The 12,094-nt window shown below is 56.3% G+C and overlaps 1 protein-coding gene across 1 annotated transcript; it reads right to left on the bottom strand.

Moving 5' to 3' along the window:
- Positions 1 to 2,833: 2,833 nt before the first annotated feature.
- Positions 2,834 to 11,488, bottom strand: C10H12orf80 (chromosome 10 C12orf80 homolog). The gene is given in 2 exon segments (XM_029955496.1): positions 2,834 to 2,914; positions 11,246 to 11,488. Coding segments are annotated over 2 exon segments (324 nt in total).
- Between the last annotated feature and the right edge of the window lie 606 nt (positions 11,489 to 12,094).

Below are 12,094 nucleotides of genomic sequence, written 5' to 3'. Positions count from 1 at the left end.
CCAAGCCCACCCACATCATCCTCTATCCCGACATTGGCATCCTTGGGGGTCAACTGCACAGGCCCTTGCTTCCCTACCCTTACTGAGGACCCTACATGACCCTCTCCTGGCCTCCGTTCAGAGCCGAACCACCTACAGGCTCAGACCTCTCAGGGGTTCAGGACGCTGGGCAGGGGCTGGGAGAGGGAGGATGGAAGGTGGGCAGAATTTTCAGTCTCTCTAGGGATGTTTGGGTACCTAGCCTCCAAACCCCTCCTGGATGTGCTGACAACAGATCTGCTTTGGGTTTCAGAGGGGGCATGAGTGTGGGTGACCCAGCTGGAGATAGCATCAGGACACCCTGTGCCTCTGGCGTTCTGGGGCCTGTCCAGGGACAGACATCTCAGTCCCCCTCCCTCCAACTTGAGTCTCCCTCCTTTGGCCCTGGTCTCTGTAACTGGTGACAGGATCCAATCCGGATCCCCCAGGAGGCCAAAAAGTGGGGCATGGGCTGGCCAGAGGTAGGGCCTGGAGGCGGGGAAGGCTGGGGCAAGGCTGTCCCAAAGGCCCCTGAGCTCAGTCCTCTCAAAAAAGCAAAGGGGAGTTTCTTATTTTCTCTGCTTCTTCTTCTGTTTCTCCATGTCACTCCCTCCCAAGCTCTGATCTGTCTCCCTCTTTCTCTTCCACATCTTCTCTCTTGCCTCCTTGCCTGTCCATGATGCTCAGAGTGTCCTACCCACTCAGAGTCCTGGTCCAGGGCTCCTTTGCCTCTCAGAGCCCCCGCAGCCTGGTTAGATGGCCTTGTAGGAATGGCATCCATGTGTCACAGTTTCAGTGTCTCCTCCACGCTCTGCTTCCCAATTGGCCCGAGGCCTGGCCTGGGATAACTCAGAATAGCAATGCATAGTTCCTGGATGAATGTTCCAGTGAACTTATCTCAGCCCGGCTGGGGCTCTGGGATGGGATGTGGCTCTAGGGGAGACAGGCAGGGACGCTCCAAGCAGGGAAGAATCTTAATTTCACTCCAGGGCCTGATGGGAGGCCAGGCAACTCCTCCGGGAAGACTCCCCTGATAAGTCTGCTCAGATTTCTAGCTACCTCTCTTCCTCTCTCCTAAATGCACATCCACATCTATGCTCACTGGGTCAGGACCCTCTTGCCTGGTGAGGCTAGAAGCCCCCACCTCCTTTCTCTGGACTGTCCCTTTGAGCAGGCCTGTTCTGAGGCTGCAGAGGGAGACCCTGCCCCGTGGCCAAGTCTCAGGAATGGGGTGATCTTATGAAAAGGATTTCTGAGGGCTCCAGAGCTGGGACTGAGGAGCAAGGGCCAAGAAGGAGGAAGAGACAGCAAGGATGGAGAAAGGGAAACCATGCCTGTTAAGCCTCCTCCACATGCCGGGCCGGCCACGGGGACCCGGGGGAGAGGCACTGAGCTGGCTGAGGGCGTCTGGGACACAACCCCAGAGGGGGCAGGGAGCAAACGCTTGTCCAGGAGGGGAGGGAAGGCTGTTTCAGGCTAAGAGAGCTGCAAGAGCTGTGGGATGAGGAAACATTGTGTGGGATGGGGAGGATAGCAGTCGGTATTACGGGAGTATCGATGGGACCGAGGAGTTCAGAGGAGCAGTGATGGCCTCGCGGGCCTGGGACGCTGGTCCAAGGCATTTCATTACTTTGCATAAAGTCTTTCAGTGGCTCACTGTGTATGAAGGGTTAAAGTCTAGAAGATTCCTTGGGACATCCAATAAGATCCTTGGCTCCAACTGCCCTCTTTGGCTCTCTTCTCCTGCATACTTGCCTTCTCTCCACAGCCCCTGCTAATTTCCACCCCACCACTCGGGTCTCTTTCCCTGAACCAGCCGAGTGACATCATGAGTCTGTGCTGGAGAGTGCAGGCTTAGAATATTTCCGTCATCGCAAGTGATTCTACTGCACATGCCGCCGGCAAAGTGGGCATCAGGCAAGGGCCAGGAGGCTGCAGATTGAATATCCTTCAGGATATGCCAGCAGGGCCACATGGTGGTGACAGAGCTCTGGACCTGGGGACGGCTGACCTGGTTTCTGGTCTGGGCTCTACCACGTAGCACCAGCTGTGTGGTTTGGGGCCAAACGTTTGGCCTCGCCGAGCCTCAGGGGCTGTAAAATTCGATTGTACAGCCCACCTGGATGGCTGCTGTTTTTTAAAATTAAAAACATTTATTTTCCTTCCGGTTTGGTTCCCCAAATGTTGCTCAGACTGTTTTCAAGTGCCTTGCTATGCCAGGTGAGCCGAGGTCCTCGGCTGAGCAGCGTGCTGGGGAGGTCAGGCAGTCGTGGGCATTCTCTAATGAGGGGAGGCCTCTGGGGCCAGGGAGAGGTGAGCATAGGCTAATTACACTTTCCTGTCTTCATAGCACTTAACCCAATTTGTAATTATTTGTTGCCGGGTGTTTACCTGTCCTCCCTGGGAAGCTCCGTGAGTATAGGGACGGTGTGGTGGCTTGTTCCCTCGGTGTCCCAGTGCCTGGCACACAGTGGATGCTTGATGGCCATTTCTTTCTGGAATGAGCAAAAGGCCACCCTTCCACACAGGAATGTGCACTGTATCATGACACAGGATGTGACACAAAGAGCTTTGGGTGGAGTCAAGTGACAGACTCGGGTGGGTTGTGGAGGAAAATCAGGAGGAGGAGACAGACATCCCCATTCTTGGAAGCTGGCCCCAGGGCGCCTGTCCTCCAGGACCTGGCTGCCCTTTTGCCAGGCTGTGCTGGGCTGACTGGGATGGGTCCAAGGCTCATGGTGGGTTCTCTGCCTGGGGGTTCACGCATACCACCACGGTTGACCCGCAGAGGCCTGGCATTCTGTTCCCTTGGCTCTCACTCAGCATCGGGTGGGAACTCTGAGGCCCTCCTGCCACGGCCAAATGCCTTCAGTGGGCCAGAAGATCGATGGTCCTCCTGCAAAAGGAAAGGGTCAGAAAGAAGCCTCTCTGAGCAGGCAGAAGCCCATTAGGCCTAGAGTTTGGTCAGACATGCATTTGTGGCAGGGCAGGGACCAGGTCGTAAGCTCCCCAGTCCCTCCCTCTCTGTAGGACCTAAGGGTAGGACACATGGGGAAGGTTCCCTGGGTCCGGAGGTAGGATAGGCCCAGCCTACCTGGGGAACCCCAGCCTGTGCCTGGCTATGTGGGTGCTGGGTTTCTGCCAGTGGCGTTTTGGCTGGGTTGCCAGGCCTGCTTCTGGGTGGAGAGGAGCAGGAAAAAGAATTGCACAAAGGGAAGCTGACGGGAGGGCCCTGCTTTCTCCATGGTTCACTGCCTCCCAAGGAGGGCCAAGGGGCCCCTGGGTTCCTTGGAAAGGATCACACCCTCTTCTTTGCTGTCTGCTTACCCCAGCAACAGGCATCTTGGTGGTCTCCCCTCGCTCTCCATGCCTCCCACTGTGCCTGGACCTTCCACCTATAAGGATAGTTCCTTCCAACTGCCCTGTCCGCTCTGAGCCTCACCCAGCCACTCAGCCCGCTCCAGGTCCGCCTGCTTCCTCTCTGTAGGAAGTCTCCCCAAATGGCCCCCTCACTTGCCTTCTGAGCCAGGACCCCTCAAAAGCGTCCTTCATGATGGCAGGACTTTGGTTTACGGCTCTATCATCAGTGGCAGTAGGGTGCAAGAAATAGTTGAAGTATTTCTTGTTTCTGAGGCTCACTTAGGTAAAGGTTTCTTCCCTCTCCCAGTCTCCTCCACTAGACAGGGTCTGGAACCCCTCTCTATATTGTCCTTTCCCCATGATGTCCCCCCACCTCTCAATTTTGATCACTGAAGAAACCAGCCAATCCTCTCTACCCCTCCCGCTGTGCCTTCACTCAGGAGTTTCACTCTGCATCTCTCCTGGGTGCCTGGGTCTCTGCCCAGCAGTGGGGCAAGTACAGAGGTAAATGAGGCAGGGTGGTGACTTGGGTGTTCTCCCCACCTTCTGGGGCCCTGCGGCTTCCCTGTCCAGTGCTTTCTGAACTCTGGAATCTCTTTCCGTTTAGCCTCTGCCTCCGGTTCCAGCCTCCTCACCCTCTCATTCCTGGCACTGCACACAGTACTTAGGAGGTGTCCCCCTCCCTGGGGCTGCTTTCAGAGATGAACAAAGAGGGACTGGGAGGCTGGGGTGGCTGACGAAGGCAGGTTGCGAGAGCAGTAGGGCATCCGGAGCCGGACTGCTCCCTGAGTTCCAGCGGCTGCTTTATCTGCTCTGATAATAGACCGAAACCATGTCCTGATCTCTGTTGAGCCATCGGTGCCCGGCCTCTGTGAGTCTGCCAGCTCAATGGCAGCAGCCCACGGTGGTGCTGGGCGCTGTGCCCACTGACATAGGCCAGCCAGTCCCAGGAAGGCGCAGCTGGCATCGAGCCACCAGCTTGCACGCCGCCCCACAGGCAGGGCTGCCCCCTCATCCAGGGGTCCTCGGTGCCTTTCAGGGCACATGGGTGTGTGTGTGGGGGGAAATCTTGAGAAGCTTGCGCTATGGGGGTTGGTTCATTCATCTTTGTATTCCCCTGCACTTTATGCACTCAGCACCCATGTGCCTGCCGTTGTGTCCTCTCCCTCCCCATCCTTCGTCTCCTTCTCTAGCACCTGCTGGGGGGTCCTCTAATGCAGTTAGAGGTGGGGTGTCTCCAAGGCAATCATCTGTGAAAGGCCAATCTGAGGCCAGCCCTGGCCACTGGGTCTCAGGGAGAAAAGGAAGAGGAAGTTCTTCCATATGTCCCCATAAGTCAAATGAGTACTCAGGCTTACAGAAAGCACTCACACAGGTGACCTGATTTTCTTTCCCCGATGTTATGCAGCAGGCTGGGCATCCCTACACCTCTGTTTTGCAGGGGTGTGGGATTGGCACTCAGATCTTCTGCCTCCAAATGCAGCCCCAAGTCCGGGCTGCCTCATGCTGATTGGAGTCGTAGTTTCTGGGTTAAACCCTGAGGTTGTGGGGGAAGCTGGGAAAGGTTGGGGGGGCTGGGGCAAAGAGCTGGGGTGGCATGCAAGATGGGGGAGGGGAGCGTGGGTGGGTGGAGGAGCAGAGGGAGCGGGGTGCAGAACTGGGCCAGTGAGGTGACTACGGTGGGCCGGGGGACTCTGGACACGGTGCCTGGCCTGGGTCACGGGCTGGAGCAGGGTGGCCAGTGGGAGTTTGATGACCTCAGCTCCTCTCTAAGATGCCCCGGCTGCGTCCTGAACGGACAAACAGCACAGGGCACATGTGGGGACTAATGAGTGTTTTCCAGCAACCGATTCCACTATGTGGGGCTTATCTTCTGGGTCATCATTCTGCTGTCTGCACTTAGCAGGGTAATAGCAGCCTGGGCTGGGTCTCCTGCCCACCCGCTGGCCCGAGGCCCTGCAAACAGATGGCAGCAGATGAGGGACAGGAAGACAGGAATGGGCAGGAGCGGCAGGCCAGCCCCACCCTGCTTCCTACCTCAGGTGACCGCAGGGGTGGGGGCCCCAGCCTCGAGGGGTGGCTCCTCTCACTGCAGGGCCTTGTGGCCGCCCAGATCCAGAGACCCTTGCAGACCTCCTCAGCCCCTCCCACTCCTTGTTCCAAACCCAAGCCCACAGAGCCCCCTGGCTGGTCTCTGCGGCCCTTCAGTCACCTTTCTACCGCGCCACGTTGCATCCTTCATGCTCAGGAAGCCGCAAAGGGAGAGGGTGGTACAGTCCACCGATCCCTCCCCTCCCCACCCAGGGAAGCACAGTGATTCTTCATTCATGTGGCTTTTCTAAATCCCCATGGCCACCTGTGTGGTAGGAGTGATCTCCAGATTACGTTGGCAGTGCTGAGCTCCGGGAGGTGCGGTGAGTTGTCCAAGGTCACCCAGTGTGGCCGGCGGCATGACACGGCCTGAACATGTCTGTCCTCATCTCTGGAGCCTGTAAGAATTTCACTGCCATGATTAAGTCAAGGGTTTTGAGTTGGGGAGATTATTCTGAACTCTCTGGGTAGGGTCAGTGTCATAACAAGGTTCTTCCTAATGTGAAGAGAGGGGGAAGAAGGATGGTGCTGTGAGATTGCTGCGTCTGGCCATCGCCTTCGAGATGCAGGGCCCAGGAAGTAGGTGGCCTGTCAAGATTGGAAAACATGAGCAAATGCTCTTCCTCTCGCACCTTCTGCAGGGGCACAGCCCTCCCAGCACTGTCATGTTAGCCCATTCCAGTCCATTTTGGAGTTCTGATCTTCAAACCGTGAGCTGATGAAATTCTGTTGTTTGAAGCCATTAAATTCATGGAGATTTGTGACAGTGGCAACAGGAAACCCACATGCCCAGCTTGTGGCAGCGCTGGGATTCGAACCCAGGACTGGGCCTCCACTCGGCTGCCTTCCACCTTCCACCTTCCGCACTTGCTGAGTAAGCTCTGGGTCACCTCTCTTCCCTCCCGCCCCTGCCCTCCTGCTTTGAACCGGAAGCTGGACCCACGACTTGCCACCTGAAAACTATTGATTGGGGGAGGGGTGGGAGGGAAGAGTCAAAACTGGGACCCAGGCTGGATTTCAGGAGCTCTCCTCCTCCTTGGATCCCAGCCTCTCCTTCCTGTCTCTCCCCGACTGTGGGGCTCAGGAGTTCTTAGAGACATGCCTAAGGTAGCCCATTTTCTGGAGAGTTCCAGTAAGGTGGGCATGGCTAGCCATTAGGATGGGGCCTGGAGGGGCTACGGTGTTAAAACAGACCTGGCCCCTGTCCTTAAGGCACACGCAGCCTGTCTGCTTTTGCTTTGTGTGCCTTCTCCGACCTGGGTGCTGGTCCTCTGAAGCAGGGAGTGTGTGGCATGGGAGGTGGTGTCTGAGGGTTTCTTCTGGGGGCCCTGGTGGTCTATGAGTCCATTTCAAGGCAGTGGGGAGATATCTTTGTGTCTGGGTAGCTGGCTGTGGGAGGATCTGGGCATCTCTGGTGTGTGAGGGGTATCTCGGATTCTGTGGACCCCTCTGGGCAGTGTGTGTTCAGCCCCTGTGTGTGTGTGAGCATGGGAGTGTGCAAGTGCTCATGCCCCTGGTGGGAGGGTGCATCTCCTCACACCTCATGTGTGCGAATGATTGGGTGGCTGTGTAAGCATGTGAACATGTGTCTCTTGTGCCCCTGGGGTGAGTGTTTGAATGTGTGAGTGTATCTATCACATCGATGTGAGTGCATGAACATGTGTGAGTACCGACTCACACCTCTGTGTGAGCGTGTAAGTGTGTGAGCATGCCTACTCATGTTTTGTATGTGTGTGGACGTCTGAGAGTGTGAGCATGTCTGTTTGTACCCTCGCATGAACAAGTGAGTATGTAGGTGTGCAATTGCACCCAGCTGTCCCCATGTGGACGTGCAAGTGTGCAAGCACATATCTACTCACATCCCTTATAAATGCGTGTGTGCAATCATGCAAGTGTATCCATCTATGCCTCTGCATGAGGGTGTAACCATGCACATGTGTGGATGTGTGTCTACTCCCACACCCATGTGAGGGCATGTGTGTATCTACTTCCGTTTCTGTTTGTGAGTGAACGTGGGTGTATGTGTGCACACGTCAGTGTGCATGTGTGTGAACATGTGACTGTGTGAGTGTGTGCTCCCTCAGCCCAGCTCCCTGCACCCCGCCAGCATTGCCTCACCCTTGTGACACAGCCACTAATGACTGTTTGCCATTGTCTGTGTGGTGGTGGCATCGCCCGCACTAATGACAGTCTCCCCTGTCTAATGACCTGGCTTCTGCCCCACAACTTAGGAGCCACAGGAGCCCTTAGCCAGTGTCCAGAGAGATGTTGACGGATCAACACATTCCCCACCGGGTGTCCATGGGGGTGGGGAAGAGCTTGCATCCCACCTTCCCCCGCAGCCCTCGGGTGCCCAGTGTGGGCTGGGACCTGTGGGCTGCAGATGGCATTTCTGGGCGGGAAGCCCCAGGTCTGGGCCCTGCCCTCTGTCTCTGACAGGGTGGGGCAGCTCCCGCTACCCCTCCTCACAAGGTGCTCTGAAACTCTGGCAGCCTGACTTGCATCAGCTCCTATAGCCCGGAGCCTGCTTCCCCTGCTCAAAGCCCCTACGCGTTCCTCCCATCTGCAAATGCGGAAGGTGCCTCTGGGCAGGCTCGGCCATGCTGAGAGGCTCTGGTCTGGGGCCGCCCCTGGAGCATAAGGGCATCTGGGCGGCCCAGGAGTTCACAGGGTTCATAGCAAGTCACCCTGAGAGGTGTCTCACCGCTCAAGCCTCATTTGTGACCCACAGATCCATCTCTTGGGGTTGAAATGACATTCACATGGCCTTCTGGACAGCATGAGGGAGCTGGGGAGGGGCTGCTGGTGGCTTTCTCTGAGCCCTCTGCAATTTGTTCAGACTCTCTTCCAGCTTTGAACCTACTCCTGATGGGTCCTACTTACAGGTCTGCCTCCTCCCACCGCTGCCGTAAGTTTATGTGGATAAGCAGATGAGCTTAGCACTCTGCTGGGTTCAGTGGGGGACCCATTGAAGGTTTTCCAGGTTAACAAATGCATCCTCTCAACTGGCCTTGTCATCTGAAAGTGACTTGTGGCATCCTCCTCTGCATACAAAAAGGGGATGTGACAGGCTGGTTTACACATATCAACTCTGGTCTTTACCACTTCTTCCAGTGTTCTTATTATTGTGCCCACTTATAGATGAGGGAACCGAGGTCCAGAGCACTCAAGTCCACACAGTTAGCGAGTGCTGGACCCCGGATTCAATACCAGGCCAGGCTCTCCTTACATCTTACCGCACACCTAGGGGTGGTGGTGGGGACACACCATGAGTGCTCAGTTTGGCTCCAGAACCAGAAAGAGGGAACCTGGTCTGTGAAGGGTTTGCAGTGCTCCAGAGGGAGAAGCCTCCCTTGAGGAAAAGCCGCCCCCTGCCAGTCCTCCCCAGAGACCCTGATTCGACCTTATCTGAGGACCTCTCTGGCAATCAAGGCAAGAACCTGGCCATGGGGAGAAGCTGCTGATTTTTGAGAATTTCCTTGGTGAGATTGCTTGATTCTCAAGAGAAAAAAAATTGCAGGAAGAGAGATGTGACTTAGATTCTAGAGTTTTTCTTGGCACATCTGTAGGGCAGGGATTCCTATCCCGACAAATGGCCTTAATTAACAGAGAGAGGGACTCCCAGCTAGCGACGAGTGTGGAATATGAAGCTTTCTGAGGACATGTGCAAAGCAGCACATAAACCAAGGACAACTGAACACAGGGAAAACTCTGGACCTAATTGCCAAGGGGACGTGGTAAGAGCTGGGTGGGGTTGGCTGGGGAAAGCTTCCCAGAGTGGGGTGGGGGCTGTGTGTGTGTGGACCAGGCTGGGGAGGGATAAGGCTTTCCTTGGGGTGTGGGCAACCAGGAGGAGCAGCAAGCACCTCACATCCCAACAGCATCATTATTCTGGAACTGGCCAGTCCCTAGAAGCCATGCCCCAGAGCCTTGTCTCAGTGACCTGCTACCTTGGGAATTTGCCCTGCCTCCTGGGTGGGGACTGTCCAGCCTCACACCTGCCCAGCCCAGTTGGTGCCGCTTGGAAATGACATGGAAATAAGGTGCAGTCTTGAGCCAGGTCCTCTCTCTGGGAGTGTGGCCCAGGTCTGCCCTGGTGTCTTCTCTTGGGATGTCTGGGGAGAGAGATGAGTGAGAGGCACCAAGCCCCTGGGGAGACTGAGGGGGATTCTGAGAAGTTCAGGGGGTGCTAATCTGGCCTTCTGCCTCCTTCTCAGGGGGCCAGGGTGCTAATGGGGAGACAGCAGGCCGGTGGTAAGCCTGTCTCCATGCTTGGATGCTTCAGGGCTGGGCCTGGGCCAGGAGCAGTGGAGAGGAACGCCAAGTCCACAGAGCTTCTGAGCAGGAGAGGCCCTCAGTCCACCTCCTTCCTTTATTGAGAGGGACCTGGATGGCAGGAGTCTGGAGGGAAGGATGGAGTATGTGTGTGGGAAGGAACAGGGCGGGAAAGGGGGATGAGGCCAAGATTTGAGGAAGGCCAAGATTTGAGGAAGGGCACTGTCATGGTTTTTGGGGTTTGCCTGCAAGGTGGCTGGAGCATCTCAGGCCACAGTCCAAGGTGGGGGCCGTCATACAGCTTGGCACTAGTGCTGGTGTGGTGTTTGAGGAGGGAGAGGGGTAGATCCTGTAGGAGGGTGGGCAGAGAAGAAGGACAGAGCTGCTGGAAGGTGGGGGGCTGGGTGGGAGCTCCCTGGTGTGGGGAGGGAGGCCTGTGCAGGGGGCCTGGCTGAGATGACAGTGAAGTGGGGAGCAGAAAGAATACCCTGAGGGCCAGAGCTCTAGGCCCAGGTTGAGGGCTTCACCTATGAATCAAGAGGCAAATGGAGCCTCTGGTGACTTCACCCCTGGGAGTAGGAAGGTCAAGGCCTGGGCTCACCACCAAGTGTCCCTACGCTGCACTCCATGGGCTGCAGTCCATCCAGCTAAGGCTGGGTAGAGGGTTCTCTTGATCTCAGCCATGGATTTTGTGGGTTTTGTGGTGAGTGGAGGGGAGTGCTGGGGAGGGGCCTTCCCCGGGAGTGGGCCGGGGAAGGAGTGGCCGAGGACCAAGACATGGGAGAACATGGGACTGAGGTTGGCTCTTGCTCAGTCCTCACCTCTAAGGATGCCCCAAAGCTGGGACACAAGCATCTATTTGGGGCTTCATTGTCACTTTATAAACTGGCACTTAAAGGCATGCTTGCAGCAGCCTCAGGAATGACAGGATTTGACTGTTCATCTCCCACCCAACAAACTCCATGCCTTAAAACAGTGGCATCCTGGGATGCCTGGGTGGCTCAGTCAGTTAAGCGTCCAACTTCAGCTCAGATCATGACCTCACAGTTTGTGAGTTCGAGCCCCATGTCAAGCTCTGTGCTGACAGCTTGGAGTCTGGAGCCTGCTTCAGATTCTGTGTCTCCCTCCCTCTCTGCCCTTCCCCTACTCATGCTATCTGCCTCATAAATAAATTAACATACAAAAAAAAAAAAACAAAAAACGGTGGCATCCAGGGGCCAGCAGTCTAGAGCAGAGAGGAGCTGAAAGAGCTGGGAAGGGAGAGACTGACCCTTGGGGACTAGGAGGGAGCCTTTCCTCCCCTTATCCATGGTTCTGGGGGATGGGCCAGTGGGAGGGGCCTGGGAGGAGGAGCATGGATGGTGGGTCACTAGCCAATGGCTGCACGTGGAGGCCGAGGGAGCTTGCATTGGAGCCCTTTGGGGACAGCTCTGTTTCTAGCCCTCACAGCCTTCCCGCCTTCTTGTCCTTGGGCTCTGTGCCCAGGCCCTGCCATCAGCACCTGCTCCCTGAGCCAGCGCCTGGCAAGCACAGCCATGAGATCATGGGGTGGGGTAAGCTGGCAGCCTCCTGATCTTCACCAGAGCTGTGGCAGGTGCATGGCGGAGCCCTGGGCCTGGCGCCTCTGTAATCTCCCTCCTGGCCCCAACCCCTGCCAGGGGGACAGCTTCTCCCAACAGCCAGTGTAGTCTCTCCCGCCTCAGTCCCCAGACTCCAACGAAGGCAGAACACCAGCTTGAGCCATGTCATGAAGGCTTGAGGTTAGACTTCAAGAAGGACTGTCTATGCAGGAGCCCAGCAGGTGGGACAAAGGAAGGGAGTCCCAATCCAGGACGCATGTCAGTGATCAGTGTAGCACTCTTCACGCAGGGCTTATTCTGTGCTTTTCTGGGCACTCTGTGCTAAGTGCTTCGCAGGCAGTTCTGTAGTCTTCACCTTGACACTGTAGGAGTGGGAAACTCAGGCTAAAGCTGTCACAGTCAGTAAGTGGAAGAGCCGGTACTTGCACCCAGTTCTCCGGCTTTTTGATAAATCACGAGCACCCAGTGAGGGGGGCTCCCGAGTGCTCATTCATTCCTTCGCTGAGCATTTGGCGGTGAGTAAGACAGGGTTCCTGAGGGCAAGACGTGGTTGGAGATCAAACAGGCAGGGAAGATAAGAGGTGAGTGTGCATTCCCGAGGGTGGAAGTCAACCATGCAGAGGTGGTGGGCCTGTTTCTGTTTGGCATCTCTTGAGTCAGAAAGGAAGCAAATGCATCAGAATCGCAGTGGTAGGGAGCAAGGCGACACAGTGAGACCTCCCGACTTCCAGGGCTGCCTGTCATCGACTCAGGAAGGGCATGTTCTCTGG

This window comes from Suricata suricatta, chromosome 10, assembly GCF_006229205.1.
Source record: "Suricata suricatta isolate VVHF042 chromosome 10, meerkat_22Aug2017_6uvM2_HiC, whole genome shotgun sequence".
In the NCBI taxonomy this organism is placed as follows: Eukaryota; Metazoa; Chordata; class Mammalia; order Carnivora; family Herpestidae; genus Suricata; species Suricata suricatta.
This window is presented reverse-complemented; position numbering and strand designations above follow the sequence as displayed.